A 25,024-nucleotide genomic window follows, 5' to 3' on the forward strand; every position below is an offset into this window, starting at 1 on the left:
GGATCCCGAGACCCACATAATTACCTAGTTAGTTTTCCCCCATTTTTGCCAGACCCAGGGGGTCGGCCTACAGGAGGCTTTGTCGTTCGGTCGGTCGGTCTGTCCCTCTTTTCCTACCCAGCCATTCAGATTTCAACCACTAGGGGTCTGGCAGAACCAGGTCTCCTGGTCTCGTTTCCACATCCGGTAAGTTGCTTCTCAGAAACATCACCTCTTGTGTTGCAGTACACATGTTCATTAAAAATTTAAATACAGATTATGCTACCATCTTTGTACTTTACTTAAATCAATCAAGTATTGGGCCCTTCTCTAACCCTAACGCACACATCGTGATCCTGCTAATGATGCCATTTATACAAGTGACAAATGTGACTATCCTCTCTCTCTTTTATCAGGCCCACAGCAGCCGGTGTCCAGTGTGAGTGACAATCATAAAAAATGTATACCATCTCTGCAAACAGTGTCCTGACAAGCCACTCAGGCACATTCGATAGCGGTCATTAAAATTTAGCGAAGGAGGCGAAGGGTGGCCTTAGTATCAGGTTCCCCTTTCAGGCTGTGGATGAATTTTTCAACGTCCCATTACATCTACTGGCACCTTTTGCTGACGTCTCAAGGCTGTGAGCTCTGACATCGCTGTTCCCTTTCTCTCTTTCTTTCTCTGTTGCTATTGTATGTGAGGCGTGACAAAAGCAGATTCAACAATAACAACATGAGTCTCAGGGTGGCTATATTGATTAATTTACTTTTGGTCGTTCACAAGGCTGACTCTAAAAAAGGTGAGTTGCTATTTGTTATCTTGATGGTAGCCTGCACTTGATGGGAGTACTTCATCTTATAGGCACTGTATACACTGTGTAAGTTGGACCTCCATTGTTCAATGTCAGTTTTTATTGCACCATCAAAGGTTGTATCAAGTTGTTAGGAAATGGGAAATATCCAGTAAAAAACATAAGTAAGCAGGAAAGAGGAAACCATAAATTATGAAGGCCTTGTACATTACCATAGCTCAGGTAAAACTCTCTTGACAAACTGTTAGTCATGGGAATGTGAACCAAACAAATGCATACATGGCATGCTGTATGCATCTTCCTGAGTTCTTTTTAGAAACTGACAGATTTGTATTTATTTTTTAATAACTTCCAGGTGTCAAATGCGGTGGAATTCTATCGTCTTCATCTGGCAATATAACTAGCCCCAACTTCCCAGGGTTGTACCCCTACAACATTGAGTGTGTCTGGCTGATTGTAGTGGCTGAGGGCTCCTCAATTCTGCTTACTTTCCACCACTTTGAGCTGGAATACCATGCCAACTGTGCTTATGACTACATCAAGATCTACAATGGTATATCTGAGGATGAGGGGAACCACCTGGGGACATTTTGCGGTGACATCTCCCCACCCCAGTTCACCTCCTCCTGGAATGTCATGTCCATCATCTTCCGCTCAGACCGTCATGTGGCCCATAGGGGATTCGTCGTAGGCTACAGGAAAGGTGATCTCTTATATTCTAATTGCTTGGCAAGTAGTGTCATCCAAACCTTTATCTCAACTGAGAACTAATAGTTAACATAAACTTTTATTACATTTATTAGTTTAACATTTATTACTGTATATATTTATATACATTTTGTGATCTTCATGGTAATTTTTTAGGTTCATATCTTGGCCAGAAAATGAAACCCCTTAGTTGGAAACATATTAAATGGAAAGACCCAATATAAAGGTAGTCTGTGCAATTCAGATTCAGAGCAAAAATATCCATGAATTAAAATGTTGTTTTTACTCTGTGATATGGCAAAATATATAATGCATCAGATATTACAAGCCATTGCACACTTACATTATTTCCTCATTACTCCCCACTCGAGGTTTGTTGTATTGTTTCAACATAGAAAGTTTTCAGTTGTGTTCAGTGATGTCATTTGTTTTCACATCGAACCGATAACTGCAACATCCACATTTCGATTCCACCCCTCTCTAGATATGTGCGGTGGAGTGCTAACTGGTCTGTCAGGTGTCATCTCCAGCCCGGGTTACCCTCAGGAATACAGCAACAATGCTGACTGCTCCTGGACCATCCACGTCTCCAACACCACTGTGGTCAGCCTGGTCTTCCTTGATTTCAAGCTGGAAAATAACGAGGGCTGTAATTTTGACTTTGTGGCCCTATTTGATGGTCCCACCATCACCCACCGTCACCTGGGTAACTACTGTGGGGGGGATACACCCCCCAAAATTGTCACCACTTCCAATCAGCTTCTGGTCGTCTTCAAGTCTGACTTCAACATCGGAGGACGGGGATTCAAGGCATATTACTACTCAGGCAAGGCAGTTTTCCCCCCTGTCAGTTTGAAATAAAAAGCATGGTATAAATCAAATGATAGAAAACTAAATAATATAATGAACTTAATTCATAAAGCACTTATCAAAACAAAGTTACAGTGCTTTACATAAAACTGAATAAATAATTAAATAAAAGAATATCAGAATAAAAACATGATGTGTACAAAATGTGCCGTTTCTAATAAGAAACATTAAGAAGATCAAACAATAGAATTTCAAATAGTTCATTTGCAAAGGCATTTTCCAAAGTATTACAAAGAGATAACAACTACATCCAAACAACACACACACACACACACACACACACACACACACACACACACACACACACACACACACACACACACACACACACACACACACACACACACACACACACACACAGAGAAAACATGTTTACAATGCCAAAGCAAATATGTTACAAAATAAAATTCATTATCACATTTGTATATACTGTGGCACAGTACAAATTTGATGATGAATTCTATTTTGAACATGCAAAAACAGTAATAATGTCTTATTTCCTGTATTTTTGCAGGAGAATGCCAGCAGGTACTTTCATCATTAAGTGACAACCTCAGTAGCCCACACTACCCCAATATATATCCAAACAACATAAACTGCCACTGGACCATTACTCTAACAGCTGGATATCGGGTCAAACTGTTCTTCCCATTCATGGAGTTGGAGGATCGCAACAGTCTAACGGACGAGTGTGACTATGACTCCGTTGCCGTTTATGATGGAGACAGTCAGACAGACACCCTAGTGGGGCGCTGGTGTGGCAGGGAACAACCTCCCACCATCATCTCCAAGAGCAACAAGCTACTGGTTGTCCTCAGCACAGACAGAAATGAGGCTCACAGGGGCTTCGCTGGCTCATATGTTGGAGGTGAGTGTAGGCTCATCAACATTCAAGACACCTACCTCCAACCATATTATACACTCACAAAGACAAATATTCACTGGGTAAGAAATATGTGGAATTTGGCTCGGATATACTAGGATTAAAACAGAAATTCAAATATATGGCAAACCAATATTTCTGCCTCCGAAAATAGCCCCTTTACAGTCTATGACAGTGGTTCTCAACTAGAGGTCCGGGGACCACCAGTGGTCCTTGACGGGGTTCCAGGTAGTCCCCAGCTAAATGATGGAGAGTTGGTAACCAAATGGACCCTTATAGATCTTTAACTCTTGAGAGTGTAAAATGATCAAAATTACTTGGTTTCATTTTACGCTCTCAAGAGTTGAATTATTGTTAAACATCTGTTATTACTTAATTAAATAATTGTTATTTTGATCAACGTTTGCCTGTTATCTCTCCTACATGGTACCACAACAATACAGCTTGGAATTGTGGACAAAATCGTATCCAACAATAACTAAATATTCTAAGTCTTGGGTCTGAGAGGCTAAATCTCATCAAATGGTGGTCCGTGGCTCAAATGTCGAATAAATAATGGACCTTGATATGAAAAGGGTTGAAAACCACTGGTCTATGAAATATAGCACTTTCATCTACAAGGTGAGAGCTATAGTCCAGGCAAACTAGCTCATTTGGACCTCAAAATCTAAGTAATTGTAACAGAATTCTTTTCTTCACAGACCATTTCTATTAAGTCACCACAAGAACTACAGGATATTATTACCAAATAGTCTAACAAACTAGCATTTCACATCAAAGTAATTGTAACAGAATTTTTCAGAATCATTTCTATGAGGTGTCCAAAACAACATACTAAAAGTCCTAAGAAATCCTTGTTGCAGAAATATGTTTATTGCCAACAATCCAAGATGTCCACCCATTATTGTCAAAAAGCCATATAAAATTATGGTGAGTTCAATTTTCATTCCTGAGATTTGAATTGACTTCCAAATCCATTTTGAGGTGAGGAATTTAGATAAAATACCCTGACTGAAGTGCAAGGTGTTTTATTTGGGCATTTGCATCTCTATATGGCTTTTTGACAATAATTGGTGGACATCTTGGATTGATGCCAATTAAACATATTTCCGAAAATAGGATTTCTTAGGACTTGTTAATATGTTGTTCTGGTGACTTCATAGAAATGGTCTGTGAAGAAAATAATTCTGTTACCATCATTTTATGACTTTTTGACAATAATTGGCAGACATTTTGGATTGATACCAATTAAACATATTTCCGCAACTAGGATTTCTTAGGACTTTTAGTTTGTTATTCTGGTGACTTAATAGAAGTGGTCTGTGAAGAAAAAAATCTGTTACAATTACTTTGATGTGAAAAGCTAGTTTGCCTGGACTATAGTCTACTCTCTCCCCCACGCAAAGCATTCGTGGAGCAACGCGTCGCTGTAACACCTGATTGGCCGCTACAATTGTCCATATACCACTCTCTTAAAGGTACAGTGTTATTACCTTCACATTCTTGTGTACCCCACACTTTAAAATCCAATTCTAAAAATCCAATTATATTCAATTTTTCATGGAAATTCTACAGCACACTACCAATAATGTATTTGTCATGAACACTAGTGAACACCATCTTTGGCTGGTTTAATGTTTGCAAGCATTGGAGCGCACATCTCAGTGTCTCACCATACATTGGAAAGTTGTATACTTTATTAGACAGGCAGACGTCTAATGAAGTCTTCACATAACACCTGGTTTCATATCCCATTGTTTCCCAAACATTTTAGCTTGAGATCCAAAAAAATAATTTGGTGTATCCCCAGGACCCAAACTTAAAAAATACACAAATTAATTAACCACATAAACCTTAATAATGATATAAGCTGATCTAAAATCTAACAACGCATCGCGATGTGAGCTTGGAGGTCTGCTATTTTCAAGTTTTTTACATTTATGAACATTTTTGTATATATTTGGACAATTCTGATTTTTTTTTTGAAAAGTTGTTTTAATTAAAACATTTAAGGAAACAAAGACATTTTATATTTACTTGTGACCCATAAAAATGGGTCCATGACCTAAAAATGGGACCCATTGTTTGGGAAACACTGTATCCTAATACCATAATAAGACTTATTGGTTTTTAACCTTATAGAATAGAATGCTGCACAATGAGCATACAAGACATGACAGAACACTACACAAAGGCTTCTGTTGTTTGCAACCTATTGACAGCACAGCAAAAGACCATTATATACTTTGTAGTATTGATTGATTGCAAAAAGTACAGAGGTACGGTTATACAATAATGCTAAAAGGATAACACAAAAAGCCCTGAGGGCTTGTTTCCATTGTGGTCCTACAGTATGTATTAAATTCATCAAGCAGTAGTACTTTTCTGTCAAACTGGCATTGAATCATCTAATCTCACCATATGTGTCGTTTCTCTAAGTGGTGCCGGTGAACATAAGCTGCACAAGAAGTGAATTTTCAATCCTGATACCCCAGCAGTCCTTACCCCAGCTTGACCGTGAGAGTATTTACCTGGGGGATCCATCCTGTGCAGCCCAGATGACAGCCACATCATACAAGATACTTGCCCGTTTTGTCAACTGTGGTACTGCTGGCCAGGTGACTATCTACTGATATTCCACCATACATTCCACACTGGACTGTACATCTACAAAGTTTATAGTTAAAATTATAATCCTGATAATTTTGCTTAATATTTCAATTATGATTACAATTATTAATCACACTTCTCGCCAGGCCGAAAGGCATGGCGAGAGAGTATGTTTTACCCCCTGTCCGTCCGTCCGTCCGTCCGTCCGTCCTGTCTGTGTGTTAGCAGCTAATCTCCGGCACCGTTGGCCCGGTCGCTCCAAAACTGTACACACACACTCCCTGGATGCCAATTCAGAACCTCTGCCCCAAATGTTTCACATGGGCCTGTTATAGCGCCACCAGGAGGCCGATTTGTGCAAAACCCATTTCTTTATATTACTCCTACAGATTTTTTCCAAACGTCATGCAAATCGGTACACAGTATCTCTACAGTCATGTGATCAACACAGATCTGTCCGATTTCCCATATTCCATCCTCATTGCCTAAGGTTGGCTTCCAAAGTTTGCAGGATTGGTCCGTTTTGAACAAAAAGCCTCAAACTATGCACGCAGCTTGCGATTTCCGTGAAATTTCACACGCACATTCCCACTATGCCGAGGAAGAAATGCCACCCTTTTCACATTGGTCTGTTATAGCGCCACCAGCAGGTCTAATTTAGCAAAACACATTTTTGGAACAAAATGCCTCAAATCATGAATTCAGTGTCTGATTGCCGTGAAAGACCTAACAATAAATGGCACCCTTTTCACATTGGCCTATTATAGCGCCACCAGGAAGCCAGAATAACGTACCTGACCTGGCGGCGACCTGTGCTCCGAGGAGCACTTTTTCTAGTTGGTGATTATTTTTGTGTGGAAATATGTCTGTTGTGTTTATCAGTATCACATATTTGGTCAAGTGGTATGTACAGTAATGCCAGTGATTCTATTGTGCCTCGGTTAGCCTAAAGGATTGGGACATGGGGTGTACAATGTTCTGGTTGTTACAGTAACTCTTGTGCACTGGTGAATTTCACATTGTGAAACGTAGAATCACTATTTCCAGTTGTTCTATTAATTGTGCAAGTATTAATGCCCTTTATTTGTGCACCATAATATTTTTCCTGTTTCACTTGTCAGGACATTATATTAACTCTTTGTACTGGTATCAGTACAAAGTACCATTTTGATTTCATGGCTTCTTTATATTTGTGCAATATAGCAAGTTACTTTCTGCTTGTACCAACTTCTGATCCACTACAGAAACGCCGGAACATCACCGTTCTGGTAAACATTCTCTACATCGACTTCTCTGATGGAAAAAAGCAGAACGTGCAAGAGTATGAGGTGCTGTGCGATGCCCAGAGGAAAGTCGCGACAGTGGCCATCATCTCAACAGAAGAGCGTCAGAGGCAAGCAGAGAGAGCTCTCCAGGCAGAGAATGCGAAGGGGACAGGGCCGGCTGAAGAGGCTGAGCCTCCTGACCCCAGTGACATCGTCTTCATCGCCATTTGCGTACTGGCTGTCATTCTTATGGTGATAGCCATTATATGGCTGGTGCTTCTTTAGAAATACAATTCTTCCAAGTCAGAAATTAAATGAGGGACAAAGACTTTAAAAAAATCTGTCGTACTGTATATATTTTTGCAACAAACAAAACAATTGAGAAAAAAAACAGTATAACAGTATAAAACAGAGCACTACATGAAGAATGTTTACCCTCTGAATTAAATGTAGAAAAACATGATCGTCTCTACTCAACATTAAATTGCTCTATGCAATGATTCACATACAACAATAAATCAGTACAAGTCTAATCATGTGCCACAAATAATTTAAAAAAAGCTTTTATAAAACTTATTTAGAGGAAGAAATTATCTTAAAAAATGGAGGACAAGGAAGAAAAAACAGCAGCAGTAAAAATCCATAATGACATCTTAATAATTACACATCAGCAGAGTTCTTTGCAAAAGCAGTCTTCTGTGTTCAGAGCAACACAGCTGGTTATTTCTTATAATCAGAAACCAACTTATTAACCGAGACCGTGCCGTCTTTAACTTGTGTTCTAATCTCAGGCTTGTGTTTGAAGGCAAAGACCAGTGTCCTCACAGTCCGTCTGTATGAACTGCTGACCAACCGTGAGCTCTGGTGGAAAACTTCTCGCTCAATGTTGTCTACTAGACCACAATCCTCCTGTAGATCAGATAAGCAACAATCATCAACACAACAGATATTCATTACTCAGGGTTTGTGGTTATTGACCAACACAGTAGCTTGAAATTCCTCCAATATTGAAATTGCCTTGTTGATGGACGGTAGGTGGACGTTGGGTCGACAGACGTCCGAAACGTAAAATGCCCATGTATGGGGATGTTCAGGCCGCTTTGTGGCATGAAAATCTCCATGACACAAATATATGGAGACTATTCTGTCATAAGGAGTGACCAAGTGGAAAGTCTGTCGAATTAGTGGATCTACAAAAAATATCAATAAATCCACAAATCCCCATATATGGAACTCCATATATGGGTATAAAAGGGACACAGACAGACAGATACAGAAATATCTATGTAAGAAAGAAAAATTGGTTTGCTTCCTCTGGATGCCTTTTTAATTTAGGCAGTGGGTGCTCAGCTATACAGACTGGCTCAGATACAAATTCTCATTTTATTGAGAACACTTACGCGTTTCGACCTCAGACTTCCTCAGAGCAGATTAAAAAGTGAAACATCTATGGGCATAAAAGACACTAACAAACAGACCGGTACCATGGGTATATTGACAATGTGTACTAGGGGTATTGCATAACTGGCTGGGCATTCCCAACATGCATCGTTCCCGACTTGTATCGTTCCTGACTTGCGTGGTCTCTTGAGTAGGCCGGTGACCAGTCTAGTTGCCTACAGTTTCCAAATTGAGCAATACTTGTGAACTTTCCTAATGTACTACTCAACCATCCAATCTATAACTGCAACACTACTGCATGCCATGCTATCTGAATACACATGTACATATTGTAGAGATGTATAGTCTAATCTATGTACAGAATTATATGTTTTTGTGCTGTTCCCTAGCACTGAATGTGAGCCCCTGTTGTCCCCTGTGCACAAACACTTTGGTTGTAAATATTCCTGAAATAAGATTACCTGGGCAAATTCCTGCGTAGGCCTATTTATCATATTTGTTTAATAAACCAATTCTGACTCAATCTGATTATGTAAAAAGAGGCTGTAAGTGACTGGTTTAAAAATGACTACAGTGAGAACAACCCAGTTTCATTAAAATCCCTTACACTGCAGGGTAAATCCTTGTTACATTATGTTATGTGATGTGATGTGATGTTATGTTTCTCATTTCTCATTGTCTCAATTAATTTTAAGAAATGCACACAGGCGCTATTGTGACTGAACATTATATGATTATTTTTCACAATGCAAAAGGAAATAGAGAAGCATAGTATGGACTAGCCCTAGAATGGCTGTGATATTAATGTAGTTGTGTTCAATGTATGTTCAGGAGTGGAGACCACCCTCTGCTTATCATGGCCACTACCCGTTCTCTAGCCACTTCCCATTCACACCTACACCTGCCTCCACTCACCACAGCCAATCCTTGTTGCAATCACCACAGTATAAATACACCTGCGATCTCTCAACCAACTTGTTTGTTCTGCTCCACGACAGACCAAACATGGGTTGTGAGTACTGCGCTTGTAGATCGGCTATTTCTGTTATTCATTGCTTTCAAGTTTGTCTTCCTCCTCCACCCCAACCTCCTCCTTCCTCCTCAATTCTCGCTCTTCTTCCTTCTGCCTCTATTTCTCTAGGAATCCAGGGGGGGCAGTGACGGAGCAGAGACAACCGACCACTCCCCGAGTAGAGCAACGATCGCCGTCAGCTCCTGAGACTACACCCCCACCCTGAGTCTCTTCCTCATCCCGTTCCACATTCATCTCGTTACGTTTCAATAAATTGTTAAACTTGAGTAGAGGTGTGGTCTCTTACTAGTCAACATACATTTTATTTCATTTCAAGTGAACCTGTAAACATGTGACGACAACGCTCGGAGCATTATACCAAATTAATCACACCTGTGGGTGCGACATCACCCTATAAGTGGGTCAATCACCCACATACTCTTCCTCTTTCTTCCTCCTGGTCGGTAAGAGCCTATACCAGCTTGTGATCTGACTTTGATTCCTCACGGTGCTGGCTGCCTACTCTGGGCTGCCTTGTACAGTATGTGGCACCCTTTTGGCGCCGTGAGGTTGTCTCATAATCTGTATTGTTTGCTTGAACTCACATGCCAGTTTGTTGGTAAGTGAGTAACATTTCCTCTTGCTAGCATAGCCTACTAGCAGCACTCCACAGCACTGGAGTAGGCTTGTGTTAGCCTAGCTCTGATGTTTACACTGTCAGCTGACAGTCGTTTTCTTTGTCATAACACAGCAATTAAGTCCGCCCTTGAATTGGGCTTGCATGTTACATTGCTGCACGTGTGTTTCTTATTTAACTCTCCAGATTATTCAGTGAGAGACGTATTGGATTTCCCGGCCATATGGAGTTTCAAGGAAGTGATGAGCGGGGAACAATGGACCAGACCATGGTGTGCCACCTGGCCAGGGTCCGGTTCCTCCCAGTTCGGATGCTCCGGCTGTAGGGAGGAAGGCGAGTAGGAAGCGTAAACGGACTGAACAGGACCACGTCTATGACCCCAGAGCAGACCTCATGCAGAGGCACTTGGAGGATATGCGTAAGACCATTAAATAAATGTATGGCTGCACAACAGCGCCGCCTTCTGGATCGGCCACACCAGGCTCCTCCATCAAGGCTTCCAAATCCTGATGCTGTTTCTATTGTTTCCTCGGGTAACCTGGATAAGACCGACAGCTCTGGCTTTTGCTCTGTTGGTTGGGGCTCCAGCCACAGGCAATAGGGCTGCCTGTCACCCAAATAAAAAATGCCGGTCCACTGATGGGTTGGTGCAGAAGGCTTATCAGTCTACAACCATGGCCTCTAGACTGGCGAACACAAATACTCTCCTGCTTGAGTACCTGGAGGCTCTGATACAGGACCTGGGGTCCAAGGACCCAGCTGACTCCTACCAGAACTGGATAAGGTTGCACTCAAGCCACGGTTCTTGGCAATTCCTTGGCACGACTGACATCAGATTTGGCTGAGCCAGTCTGACCTGGCAGGTGCAGACCGAGCTGTTGTCATGGAGGCCTCGTGTTCGGGCCTGCAGCAGAGGCTGCGATGGATGAGGCCCAGAAGAAGGATGAGGCCTGAGCAGTTGATGCCGGTGGCTCGGGAGCTTCCAGCGGCCTTGTTTTGGAGACAAAAGTAAGGGACCAATCTCGTTCTGCCGCTCTGGCCAATAAGGTTTCTGCCTTGCTGGTGCACACAATTGACAGGTGCGTTGTGATTGGTGTGGGGTAATTAATCACACCTGTCAATTGTGTGCCCCATACCTGTGTGCTCCCCAAAGGAAGTTTTCATTTGTTCAGTGCAGCAATCATTTCGGGCCCGTCGCAGAGCAGACGGAGAATGTTGTCCGTGTGCAGCTTGTGGAAAGATTGAGACCAAACACATGTTTTCTGCCAGAGCTTTCAAATGGATATGAAACTAGAGGACAATTGGGTAAGTACACATGCAGCACGGAATCGTTTTATGGCGCTAAGATCAGGCTGCTACCCGGGCGGGCATAGGAGCTATCTATGGCTGTGTATTTGGAATACATGTAATATCACAGCCATTGTAGGGCTAAGTATGGACAAAAAGCAGGAGAAAATGACTACATTGGTATTTGGTATTTTTCAATTAAAAGTGCCCATCAATTCTTACCTTTGCTTCCAGAGCATCAGCCATTAGTCTTCTCGCATTGTTTCTGAGTCCTTCGGATTGTTTGTCAGAGCGGACTTCAATAGATGGCTTATTGGAATTTTCTTCAATAAAGGTTTTCCACTGAGTATAAACTTGTGCTGCCAATGCGCTCACATCAGGGTCAGCATGCTTTCGCATTTTGTTGACAGTGTGACCTTTGAACAGACAGAATAATGCATTATATGTATATATTATTACTTAATATGGTGATTTGCATGCATAGAAGGCGCTAAAGTTTGTTGGCTATTGTTACCTAAAGGTTAAGACACATAAGGGCAATTGCCATAGCATGCAGTGTAAACATACCCAGACTTCTAAGCATTTTGAAGTAATTCTCTCTTGCAGAGTATACAGAGTATTCTAGACTATAAAAGGGGATTGTGTGTTGGATGCCATTGCTTTGATTGAGTAATGTTCTACAGTGTGTGCTAGGGCTGCGCAATTGTGGCTAAAATTATCATCCAGTTTAGTTTGCTTATTATTGTATTCATGATTATTATTCATAATTATTTATACTGGTGATTCAGTGTGGAATAATAGGTCTTTAAATATAATTGGCCAAATAGTCTGTACTGGCCTCTATACTGTGCCTCTGTGAGATGTTGAATGTTGACAATTTTGGTTAAAACAAAGACGTTTGTTAAAAATGTTAAAGCTCTAAATTCTGATAGTAATCATTGAGTGTTTGTTCAATAACAATGGTCTCCCCATCTCTTCAGTAAACAGAAAATAAAATTTCAGGTGGGCTGCCAATTTCAGCCAATCAGGAGAGAGTAACCATTTATCGGCTTCAATTTCATAGTGTTCCAGTTTCAGTGTGTCTGCTCATTTCTTTGTGCCGTTACTTCCAATTTCACTTGTTTATCCTGCATCGTGTATGAGTTGATTGATTGATGGATTGAATACTTTATTAACAATTTGAAAATAGTACAGTGGTACGATTATACAGTGATGCTAAAATGATAACACAAAAAGAGGTTCAGGCCGCTATGCGGCCCTCACATACCTACGTTGTAATATAGGATACAATAATATACAAGACATCAACACTAGTAACACTAGTAGCAACTAGACGCGTCGCAATTCTGGGAAATTGCAAAGTGTGGTTGCGCCGACGCCGGTCGCGGGTCGCGGCCGCCGGGACTCGAGGAATACGCCTGGAGGAATACCGTCGGAGGCCGCGCGACGTGCGATTCGAATTCGGTGCCGATCGGATCCCGCATTCGTGACACGTTCCGTTTTGATTTGAGGAAATAGGCCCCTCCCACTAAAGAAACAGGCCCCTCCCACAAATGTAGCGGGCCAATGACATCGTTATGTCACTCCTGAGATCACTTGCGTTTCATTTTGAGAGGATTGATCCCCCCCAAAATAATGTTTTTGCATCAAACGGTTACATTTTGTGCATTTGTGGCGCCCCCTATGGACCAAAGTGGAAAAGCTTTTCGGGATCCGTTGAGTAAACCACCCTTGACTTGTGATTCAAATTTGGGATTGACCGGACGTTTCGTCCGTGATTTTTGGCCTTTTTTGTAAAACAGGCCCCTCCCGCTATCTTTGGAAGCCTTTTACGGACGAACGGTATGGACTATCAACATTCCGCTTGGACATGTTTATCGCATGGGTTCAGAGATCATGTGTACCGATTTTTGTGAAATTTGGACAAAATATGTGGGAGGAGCTAAAAGTGTGTTTTGAAGAAAATTCAAAATGGCGGAAAATATATCCAGACGCAAATGGGCGTGGCCTATATGGGGAGTTGCGTCATGACCCAAGGAATCCAGGGGAAAATATTTTTTATTCTACCACCTACGGTTCAAGAGTTATAGACCAAAACGTAAAGGGGGCTGTTATAGCGCCACCACGAGGCCGACTGGTGTAATTATTTTTTATAATAATTTCGGACTAAATTATGAACCTCCCCTCCAAGTCTTGTAACTCTAGCCCTTACGGTTTCTGAGAAAAAAATACTTGAATGGGAGTTTTTTCATTTTCCCATTAAAGTGGATGGGAAATTTTAATGCACTAATAAATCAATATCAATTAAACTATATAACCAATGTCTTTGGCAAAATGATAGTGCACGATTCCCGGTGAAGGCGGTCATTTTGACATATGGCACGAGTGTGGGAAAAAAAACTGTGGGAGGAGTAGCGTGCCAAAATAAGAAAAAAGAATAAAGTTTATAGAGTACTATAGTCTGTTAATAAACGTACTGTATATGTACAGTAAACAGTTGGGGGGGGGGTCATTTCTGGTGTTAAGCTTTTTTCGAGGACCTTACAAATTGGAGACAGGTGCTCTTTTATGGCGGTTTTGAAGGAGGGTAAGGAATCCCTCTTTTTGATGTCTGTTGGTATGGCATTCCACATTTTGGTGGCATAGCAGTAGAACAAATTTAACCCCATGTTTGTGCCAAATCTGGGTTGAACGAGATCAGTGGAGCTCCCTCTGGTGTTGTGCCTGCCTGTGTGTCTTTCACATTATTGAAGTAGTTTGACAGGTACATGATTATCCCTGTTCTCTTGAGTATCTTGAAGACCAGGCCCATTGCAAGTTGCTGTACTCTGTCCTCTACCCTGAGCCATCCCCACCCTAGCATAATGAGGGGTTAGGTGAGTTCTAGGTGTGAGGCCAAGTAGTAACCTGAGTTACCTGACCAGTTTGTTTTGAGAGGTCTAAAGCTTTGTTTTTAATGCCTTTGTTTGGACAAAGGCATTAACGTTAACAGCATTTACAAGTGGGTTTGAAAACTCACTTGTTCTCCTTGGCATTTGAAAATTCAGATTGAGAAGCTGCTGCTTCCCCAGGCTTTGTGTCAATTGTGTGTGTTCTCTTGTTTATTTTAGTATTTTACTGAGTGTACAGCACTTTGGTTCAACACTGTTGTTTTTAAATGTGCTCTATAAATAAAGTGGATTGGATGGATTGGATTGGATTGGTTTGCAGTGCTAGAGTACCATAGACCATATTCACACGGCGGCCATGTTTCTATGAAGTCAATGAAAGTAGCCACCCCGGGTGGCGGCACTTTCAATGTTAAATTCCAATATGGCCGCCGTGTGAATATGGTCTATGAGGTGCATGCATAGTCAAAATGACATGAGTGCTCCAGCTAGTGTCCTCAGTCAGTGTATTCCTACTGACCAACGAGGAGATCCTGCTCAAAAATCTTGTTCTTTGATTGACTTTCCTAATTACTTTTGTTGCCATTTTTTCACTGGAAAGATTGTCCTCTAAAATACAAACCAGGTACGTGATTTCTTCTTTCCTTGTGATAACATCGTCACCCACTTTGACCGTGAAGTCTTTCGCCTGGAAGAGGCCAAAGACTTCAGATAGGATTTCATCCAGTTCACTGATGCACTCAAAACCGATGCAATCAGTATAGAGTGATTTACAGAGTCAAATGCCTTTTGGAGGTCCAGCGACCATGCCACAATATTTGCCTGGGTAGTTTTTTTTCAGCAAGATACTTTTCGACCTGTTCATATACTAACCTCTCCAGATAGATAGGAGTTCACTCTCCTGATTGGATAAAATTGGTATCTGAAAATGAATTTTCTGTTAAAGAGCTGGAGAGATGGGGAGACCCTGTTACTGACCAAACACTGTATAGCAACTTTTTAACAAAAAATATAGTTTTAGACAAAAACTATTTCACAGCAGCTTTAACTCAACCCTATGCATTACCTGACAGCTATGTATTCAATTCTATGAATTGAATACATAGGACCGCAATGGAAACAAGTCCTCAGGACTTTATTGTGTTATCCTTTTAGCCCAAGTGTATGACTGTACCTGTACTGTTTGCATTTCTGTCTAATAAAGTATTCAATCAATCAATAAAAAAATCCTGTGTCATCATCCAAAAGCAAGTGGTGTGAATCTGTTGGAAGTGTAGGCCATGCAGGCAGCAAGGAAGATGAATTGCAGGGAGATGAATTGCAGGATAGAACTCCTCAGATTCTCAGAATACCTATTTTTGTGGACTTCAGGACCTCCCTGGATGGTATCTTTTTGTTCAGTTCTGTCAGGGCATGCAGGAGGTTGTCCTTGTTCTGACCAGACAACTCCAACATGGACTTGTAGCGCATGACATCCTCAATCACAACCACCCTCTGAAAAGGACGCACACGAATGACGATTATTGACCAGATGTTTCCAGACCTTCCTTTCATTATCTGATTATGTTCACAGTCAGTCAAACAGTGGTTCCCAAACGTTTTAGCTCAAGACCCAAAACAGAAATCAGATGTTTGCCCAGGGTCCCAAACTAGTTAAAATAGCAGATCTACAAGCTCATAGCGAGCCACGTTGCGAGCTCGCAGGTCAGCTATTTTCACTACTTCTTAAACATTTGTCTTCTAATTTAGGGAATGTCTTTTTTAATGAATTTCTTCTTTTCTTTCTTCATGAAATTATTTTTGAAAAATGAATTTGTTTTCAATTCATTAAAATGTGTGATTTTTTTTGTGTGGAAATCTTTAGAAAATCTTATAATAATTCATGACAAAATTTAGGAAACAAAAAATAAAGGGATATTCACTCGCGACTTGGGTCCCGAACCACTGTTTGAGAAACAGTGCTGTAAAAACTCTCAGCTGCTCACCCGTAATGACTCGATCGTAGTCTGCCGATACCTCTTTCCTCCCGTACTCTTCACATCATTGGATGTTTCACCTTTGGGCAGGCGCACTACGAATTTATCCATTTCCACAAAAGACACCAAAGATATCTCTGCTTCTTAATAAACTAGACTGAGAACAGAAATATACACGTTTATTTCGTGGCCAGTGGCTTCCTCTCGGCTAGTAAACATAGCAACTCGCTCGCTGCATCTAACCCACTGGCACAAATCTCGCGCGACTGGGAAGACAAAAGGGTACTGCTGCAGACCCGACGTCTCTCTTGCGTGAGGGCAGCTGTGTAGAGAGCGCTGTGATGTGAGGAAACATTTTAAAATAAAAAATAAAAACAAAAACAAGGCTTTACAAAAAAAGATAATTAACAGAACTGAAAGTAACAATTGTGTGTATTTACAAAACGAACTAAAATTATTACAAACTCATAGAGAATAAATAATGTCTTTTTTTTTTAGACTTACATAGCCCTAGAATGTCTGTGATCTTACATACATTTCAAGTATTCCAAATACACAGTCATAGATCTCTCTCGGTCCCCCACTGTGTAGTGCCCATCTGCGCGGCCATAAAAGTGCTCTAAACTCCGTCTGTACTCACCCAATAATTAATTCCTAAGACGTGGAGTCATATTTTGTCCTCTAGTTTCATATCCATGTGAAAGTTCTGCCAGAAAACGTGTGTTTAGTCAAATATCTCCACTTATTCACGAGCTGCACACGGACGAGTTCTGTGCGACGCGAGGGGCCAGGAATGATTGCAGCACTGAATATACGTAACTTCCATAAGGACGCACAAATGTTTGGGACACACAATTGACAGGTGCTTGTGATTGGTGCGGGGTAATGAATCATCACCTGCCAATTGTGTGTCCCAAACATTTGTGCGTCCTTATGGAAGTTACGTATATTCAGTGCTGCAATCATTCCTGGCCCCTCGCGTCGCACAGAACTCGTCCGTGTGCAGCTCGTGAATAAGTGGAGATATTTGACTAAACACACGTTTTCTGGCAGAACTTTCACATGGATATGAAACTAGAGGACAAAATATGACTCCACGTCTTAGGAATTAATTATTGGGTGAGTACAGACGGAGTTTAGAGCACTTTTATGGCCGCGCAGATGGGCACTACACAGTGGGGGACCGAGAGAGATCTATGACTGTGTATTTGGAATACTTGAAATGTATGTAAGATCACAGACATTCTAGGGCTAAGACTTACAGTGCTATTTTCTTGTTGAATCATTCATACCCCCTCCCCAATCCATATTACAATAAAAATCGAATACAATTAATAAACATTAAACTATTAAAACAAATACAATAAAGTAAACTAGTAACCACAACCGCTTTAAAAACGAATCAAAACTAAACTGAAATTGAAAACAAAAAGTCACAACGAGCGCTCACAGCACAGCTCCCTCACGCGAGAGCGACGCTATTGACGCTATTGTTTCTCTGCACAGTTCACGCGATATTAGCGCCTATAGCAGCACGACGAACGAGGAAGAAGGAGAGGGTTGTTTGTTTAGATTTGACAGAGACAAGATGGGGACTTATTCGTCCTTTTACTCTGCTTTGGGACTTCTCGTCGTGCTCGCGTGCACACTGGCGTCTTCCGACGTCTTTGACAGCGTTTTAGGAAGCACAGCATCTTGTCACAAGACATGTCAAATGACATACAGTTTGCACACTTATCCCCGGGTGAGTAGTCATTGTGCTACCATGTTAACATCTGCTAGCGTAGCCACAGTGGGCCTTTCAGTGCTTTCACACAACACTCATTGGTAACGCGTTACCATAATACGATTTGACAACGATAGTGTTGTAGAGAATAATGTGCTACTTATGCAGCCATTCTGTCGGGTGTGTCAAAGCGCTGAACTGGTGCTGTTGGTTTTGTTTGTCAGTGGTGTAAAGTAACCAAGTATATTTACTCAAGTACTGTACTTAAGTACACTTTTGAGTTTCTTTTTTTACTTCACTGGAGTATCCAATTTTCTGTACTTTTACTTCTACTCCACTACATCTCGGAGGCAAATATTATAATTTTACTCCTACTATTATTTGAAAACTTAAGTTACACTTTTTGTAGATTTTGATTATTATTACACAACAACCACTTCAGAGTTCAGCCCTATTTAAACGTTGGCTATTTGAAATAGCCGATCTACAAGCTCACATGCAGTGCGTCTCGATGCGAAATTTTGAAATGGGACATTCTGCATAATGAGTACTTCCTACTTGATATTTTAAAGGAATTCACCCAAAAAATTATTTATTTTCTATCAATTGCACACCCCATGAAGCCTTGAATACATGAATTTATTTTGGTTTTTGTCGCATTCCTAAGCCAATAATTTGATGCCCGGATATATTTCCGGTAGGAGACACAAATAATCTACTTTGTGTCTCCTACCGGATACATTAGCCGGTAGGAGACAGGAATCAAATTATTGGCTTAGGAATGCAACAAAAACACAAATAAATCCATGGATTCAAGGCTTCATGGGGTGTGCAATTGACAGAAAGTAAGTCATTTTTTGGGTGAACTAATCCTTTAAGTAGATTTTGATACCAATACTTTTGTGCTTTTACTCAAGTAAATGTTGAATTCCGGACTTTTACTTGTAACTGAGTATTTCTTTATTACAGTATTGATACTTTTACCTAAGTAAAATGTTTTAGTACTTTTTCCACCACTGGTAGTAGAGAATACTGTGCTACTTAGTATGCAGCCATTTGTTGGGTGTGTCAAAGCGCTGAACTGGTGCTGTTGGTTTGTTTGTTTGTCTAGGAAGAGGAACTGTATGCCTGTCAGAGAGGATGTCGTCTGTTTTCGATATGCCAGTTTGTTGGTGACAGCGAAGACCTGAATCAGACCAAAGCTGAGTGCGAATCAAGTACGTTGAGATACAGTGGGGATTTGGCTGAAGAACTAATTATTTGCCACCACATGTTCACATTTTATATGATATATCTGTAATTGAGTTATGCTCAAATTTGCAAGTCTATATGCCTACTCAGTCCCACTCAATCCACACTACCTTTTTCAATGAGTCAACTAACAGTTAAGACTTCTATGACCTGTGTCCTCCATAATCCTGTCTTACCATCTGTTACTTCTCCCAACTCTAAATGTACGTAGCCTGCCGTGAAGCCTACACCCATTCAGATGAGCAATATGCATGTCACCTGGGCTGCCAGAGTCAGCTCCCAATTGCTGAGCAAAGGCAAGAGCAGGTACGAAAGGGCAGCAAACCACTTTACAGTGCTTCTAGAAGACTGTTAGTTTCTCTGAGTGGACAAATGTGTCATCAAACCCACCTCTTTGTTTGCATTTGTTTCACAGTTGGTGGCCATGATGCCCAGGATTCACATGCTACAACCACTGACACTGGTTAGAGGGTTTTTGGATGATGTAATGAGCCACGCTCACAACTTAATCACCTCCTCCTGGACATTCTACCTTCAGGCTGATGATGGCAAGGTTGTCATTTTCCAGGTACTGTCATAGAGTAACTTAATAGTCTGCTAAATTACCTGACAGCTCATTAGAGTTGTTCCGATACTGATACCAGTACCGGAAATGCCTTTGATACAGCCTATAAAATGCTGGGTCGGGTATCGGCGAGTACGGCAGTTCGCAAGTCTATGCACCGATCCAATGTCATGATGATAGCTCATTTAGGTTACAATGGCAAACAACAACATGTGCCGTGCTAGTTGAGAGTGTAGTTAGTTAGAGTTAGCAAAAGGTCAGCAATTTGGTAATCTCTCAAGCCAGAATAACTTTTTCCTTTTTTTACCGTATGGGTTCCTAGATTGGCAATTTGGAAATATTTTCACTGAAGAATCCCATCAATACAATGATGTGCACTAGAGGTGCGCGGATCGAGGTTTTAGCCGCAGGTAACCGCAGTTTGGGTGGTTTTGGGTCAATCAAATATAATTATTAATTAATTTTGGATAAATCGAGGGTGAAATCAGTGGTGTGTTCTACCGTGGTACGCTGTATACGCCGTGTGGCCTGCAGATTTTTTTCGTCGCCACCGTATACATCCTAAAACAGTTCGAAACGCTGTATCTGATACGTTGCACCCAGGAGTGGCTGGGCTGGGGGGGCGCAGCAATACTTGAACAGCAAGAATGTGGTCTGACTAGTCTATCGCTGAGGTGAAGGCTTATCATGTGTGTGGCTTGTTCTTGAGGTGATAATTAATGGCTGCTGGCGAAGGAATTCACATATTTCTTTGAACGTAGGTTACTGAATTGAGTTCTTCATTAGTATTCAAATTGCGCGTCATAGCACAGCAAAATCTTGAATCTTCAATACAGTTTGTGTCTTCAATGCCAAGTTAATACTATTCTGTAATAGATACAGGAATGCTCGCTGTTAACACTGCTATTATATCTGATAAGCTTAACCAGCATTTATTTAACAATCCTTGCACTTCTATGGTAATATTTTAAAAAAATGCATCCAAGGCTAAAAGCAGCTCCGAAGTGGTTGAGTTACAGGGTGATTAACATTAGAAACAGTAGAACATCAGTACAAAGTATATTGTAAGTGTACTCAGTGGTACTGTGAAACTGGGCCTGAGTGGGCCTGGCCGAGTCTGTGCGGGGCCGAAACGCGTGTGGAGCGCGCGCATTTTTTTTAACATTAATTGAGTATACGCGCGTGCGTGCCGTGCGTGTGGGAGGAACTAGGGGGGGGAAAGTTATAGTATACCCTCCAAGTATACCCTCCAAAAAAATCTAGAACACACCACTGGGTGAAATAATGCGGGAAATAAATCAATGACATCTATCTATAGGCCTATTATAGCTTTCAAAAAGCACAGAATTCCATTGACCGGATCTGTAGAGGGCGCAGGGGAGTAACTTATTTTTCCATCCGGTGGATTATTTTACATTTTGGTCAAAAAGTGTATTTTAGACATGAGGTGGGGGGTTCAGATGAGTGTTCCCACTAAGAAAAGTAGGCTTTCAACTCCACAACTCCATCGTTGTTTTGGTGAGTAGCAAGTGTATTTTTTGTATTTTTACTAAAGACGAGAGGCTACGCAGACAGCGCTACCCGGGGTGTGCGTGAGAAGGCTCGAAAGTACCATAGCGTTAAAGAGAACTCCTTCTAATGCTATGGAGCAGAGCTAAGTTAGAGTGGCCTCCGTAGGTAAGCGCTGCACAGAAAAATAAAAAAGACTGAGAGACCTCCCAATCATTTTGATAAACAATGCATTTCTGTGATCTCACAACTCTGAAAGCTAACGTCAGGGAAATAATAATTATTTGACATGCGGTCGGTGCAGATCTATAAATAGGATAATATAATTAATGCGGTTCGATGACGGATGGATAATGAATGTGTACACGCGGATTAGGGTGATGAAAAACCCCATCCACGCATCTCTAATGTGTACAGTATGCAAGGTTCTTTTTTCCCCTAGGGGTGACACTGTTGCCAATGTCGATTTCTCTGTATTTGTTTACAAAGGGTTTAACCTGAGCCAGACCATGCAGCAATGATAGCAATCATACTGTATCACATCCATACAGAGTTAGTAACATACATATACTAAACATTTTAATGCACTGGTAAAGGATCAGTAGGTACTCTGTACCACCCATAAAAGCAACTTCAAGTATTGGGAAAGAGAAAATGCTATCGGAACATTTCTACAGTTAACGCAACATGACAGTGAAATGTTGAATCAAATATATATACAGTTTTGTTTTCTGACCAACAGACTGAACCACAGATCCAGTTTATTCCCCAGTTTGAGCCGGAGAAAGAAGCCAAAGAACAGCCACAGGAGACATGTATGACACTCTCATATTGTTCATAAACTAGGGCTGAACAATTACTTAAAATATATATCGAAAATATATCTACAACCAATAACCAAAAGAAATGTATATAGATTTTTTATAATCGACTATCGATTAGTCTGATTAAGCACTTAAACCTGTATTATACTTGATTGTTCAACGGTGGTGTACAAAAATAGCCGATCTACAAGCCCACAACGCGGTACATCGCGACGCATTGTGAGCTTGTAGGTCGGCTATTTTCACTGTTGCTTTTAAGAAAAAATAATCTTAATTGAGGCAAAAGTTTGAAATAATCGTGATATTGATTTGAAGTCATATTGCTCAGCCATTTCATAATCACTATGTTAACAAGGTTATTCATTTTCAATGAGCAGCAAGCACAATGCCTTCATTCAATGTGGAAAAACATATTATCTTGTTCTCTCGTTTTTAAGTGCCCGGTTTGAGCAGCCCAATTTACAAAGACTACCAGCGCACCTTCATCCAGGAGAGGGAGAGAGATATGTTTGCAGACCGCACCATCAGCTACGACGACTACAACATCTTCAGCTGTCTCTCAAGGTAACACATCCCTTATTACACTACCGTACTTATTACAAAGAAGTTGTCTAATTTGTATCTTATTAAAATCATGTAACCAGTTAATGTTTTCAAAGGCCAGAACCCTTTCCTTCATTGTAAGACAATTTGTACTTTTATCCAGGAAAAGTTAGCTGATCATGAATGTTCTTTTACAGCAGCGCCTTCCTATGCAGTTATTTTCCTTCACACTTGAGTGGTGTCCAGTACAATCAGTCTTATGTTCAGTCACAGAGCTGGTCCATTAACTGTGATTTATGTTTAATCCATTACCCCGTTTCCTTTTTTAGGAACCCCTGGCTCCCAGGTTGGATTCTAACCACAACTCTGATTCTGTCTGTACTGGTGCTGATCTGGATCTGCTGTGCTACTGTGGCAACTGCTGTAGATCAATATGTACCCGCTGAGGTCAGTCTTTCTGCTTTTACTCCCTCCAGCTCTTACTTGGATTCCTAGCGCTTCCATTTTGTACATGAAAACTAAGGGCATGCAGTATTTCTTGCATCTATTATGCGGAAGCTGTGGGTTCAGTCTTAGCACTACCATGATTAGTTGCTTGTGATATTGACCATCTAGGGATGTAGCTATCTTCTGCTACACTCATTTTAAGTCACTCTGGATAGAAGCATTTAAAGAGTAGTCAGTGGCGTTTGTAATAGATTATGCTTATAATTGCTGACTCTCCCTTTGCGATCTGGTTTCTGGTGCAATGGATAGCCGGTTTCCAGATGAGTTATAATGATGCCCTGAATCTGTATTAAACGTGACAGTGCATAAGTATTTGTAACTTTACTCTCTTTACACACTTACCTATCTTTCTCAGAGTGAAAATTGTTCACAAATAAAATAGGGAGTAAATGTAAGTGCTATTGGTAGATTGATATATCTTTTAAATTAAACTTTAAAGACAAGAATGTAGGACTGTAATTTTAGTATATGGCGAGTTGAGACAAAAATGGTAATTAATGTGTGTGTGGATGCAGGAACTCGCGGTCATACTTCATTCCACCCTGGTGCCCCAGTCAAAAAAGTCTTGACTCACCACTGAGAGTAGTAGACCAATACAGAGCACAACTGTTCATGTGGGGAGGAACAATTTCAACTTAGAATTGATATATTCAACAGGTAGATGAACTGTTTATTTTTTGTCACTTTTGATAAAGACTCCATACCAATCACTGTGTTTTCCTTTGGTTGCTTTCAGAAGTTGAGCATCTATGGTGACATTGACTACATTAAGGACCAGAAGTTGACTCCATACCCAGCATCCTCCCTGGTGATCATCACTTCCTCAGGGCAGGAGGAAGAGGCTGGGCCCCTCCCTTCCAAAGTCAATCTGGACCAGTCTAACATCTAGGAGCCAATATAATTTTAAATTAGGGTAATTTCTTCCTAATAATATAAAGTTGCTCTTATCCCTTGGGCAAAAGACCCTTGTATCTTGCTGTCTAAATGGGAATAACTACTTTAAGCACATTTTCTATGACTGTTGTGTAATATCTTTCTTGCATTTGGAATTGAAGTGATGATGAGCAGGGTGTTTTTTCTGTATATTGGTATAATTGAGGCATTACACTAAAGTAATGGCGGTACAAGCCAAATAGCTTTTGGGGATTTTTTTTTCCTACTGTTTTCATGTTTTCATTAGTACTCTGTTGATGTACTTATTTTATTGAATAATGCTTTGTTAAACTATTTGTGACTTGAAGTAAAGATTTCCAGGAAAAGCCTAAACCTAGGGTGAAACTGATTTGGTTTGTAATAGATTATGCTTATAATTGCTGACTCTCCCTTTGCGGTCTCGTGTTTCTGATGCAGTGGATAGCTGGTTTCCAGATGAGTTATAATGATGCCCTTAATCTGTATTAAAAGTGACAGTGCATAAGTATTTGTAACTTCACTCTCTTCACACACTTACCTAGCTTTCTCAGAGTGAAAATTGTTCACAAATAAAAGAGGGGGTAAAATCCATGTTGATACTGTTCCTTTCTTTTCTTTTTAAAAACAAACTACAATACAGAAGACTGTAGAGTCCATTAAGACTAGAAACACATTCCTCCATGTTGGCTGTAGAAAATGTAATCAGTCCAGTGATATACAAGGTCAGAAGTCTACAGTAACCAACCACTTGCCTCATTGCAATACACATATGTTCACACTATATTGGTTCATTTATGGGTGTTATCAATCTTTGGTCCATAAAAATGACACCTACCCAATCTGATGGTGAAATATACTG

At 40.8% G+C, this 25,024-nt stretch overlaps 3 protein-coding genes across 3 annotated transcripts; 2 read left to right on the forward strand and 1 right to left on the reverse strand.

Annotated features, from left to right (window-relative positions):
• Positions 1–712: 712 nt before the first annotated feature.
• Positions 713–7,434, forward strand: cdcp2 (CUB domain containing protein 2; the record flags this gene model as incomplete). The annotated part of the gene is made up of 6 exons (XM_080440920.1): positions 713–779; positions 1,147–1,494; positions 1,984–2,325; positions 2,884–3,237; positions 5,692–5,870; positions 7,107–7,434. 6 exons carry the CDS (start codon positions 713–715, stop codon positions 7,410–7,412), a joined length of 1,596 nt encoding a protein of 531 aa, XP_080297046.1. The 3' UTR covers positions 7,413–7,434.
• An 80-nt stretch (positions 7,435–7,514) lies between these two features.
• Positions 7,515–16,767, reverse strand: tceanc2 (transcription elongation factor A (SII) N-terminal and central domain containing 2). The gene is made up of 4 exons (XM_080440921.1): positions 16,338–16,767; positions 15,705–15,846; positions 11,687–11,880; positions 7,515–8,036 (listed from the first exon to the last, which is right to left on the reverse strand). Exons 1-4 carry the CDS (start codon positions 16,437–16,439, stop codon positions 7,848–7,850), a joined length of 627 nt encoding a protein of 208 aa, XP_080297047.1. The 5' UTR covers positions 16,440–16,767; the 3' UTR covers positions 7,515–7,847.
• A 1,079-nt stretch (positions 16,768–17,846) lies between these two features.
• On the forward strand, positions 17,847–24,756 carry tmem59 (transmembrane protein 59). Its single transcript, XM_080440922.1, has 8 exons — positions 17,847–18,072; positions 19,166–19,271; positions 19,517–19,611; positions 19,721–19,873; positions 22,122–22,194; positions 22,641–22,767; positions 23,076–23,193; positions 23,990–24,756. Exons 1-8 carry the CDS (start codon positions 17,917–17,919, stop codon positions 24,140–24,142), a joined length of 981 nt encoding a protein of 326 aa, XP_080297048.1. The 5' UTR covers positions 17,847–17,916; the 3' UTR covers positions 24,143–24,756.
• The last annotated feature ends 268 nt before the right edge of the window (positions 24,757–25,024 follow it).

Source organism: Gymnoscopelus braueri, assembly GCF_963280865.1.
Source record: "Gymnoscopelus braueri genome assembly, chromosome: 10".
NCBI lineage: Eukaryota > Metazoa > Chordata > Actinopteri > Myctophiformes > Myctophidae > Gymnoscopelus > Gymnoscopelus braueri.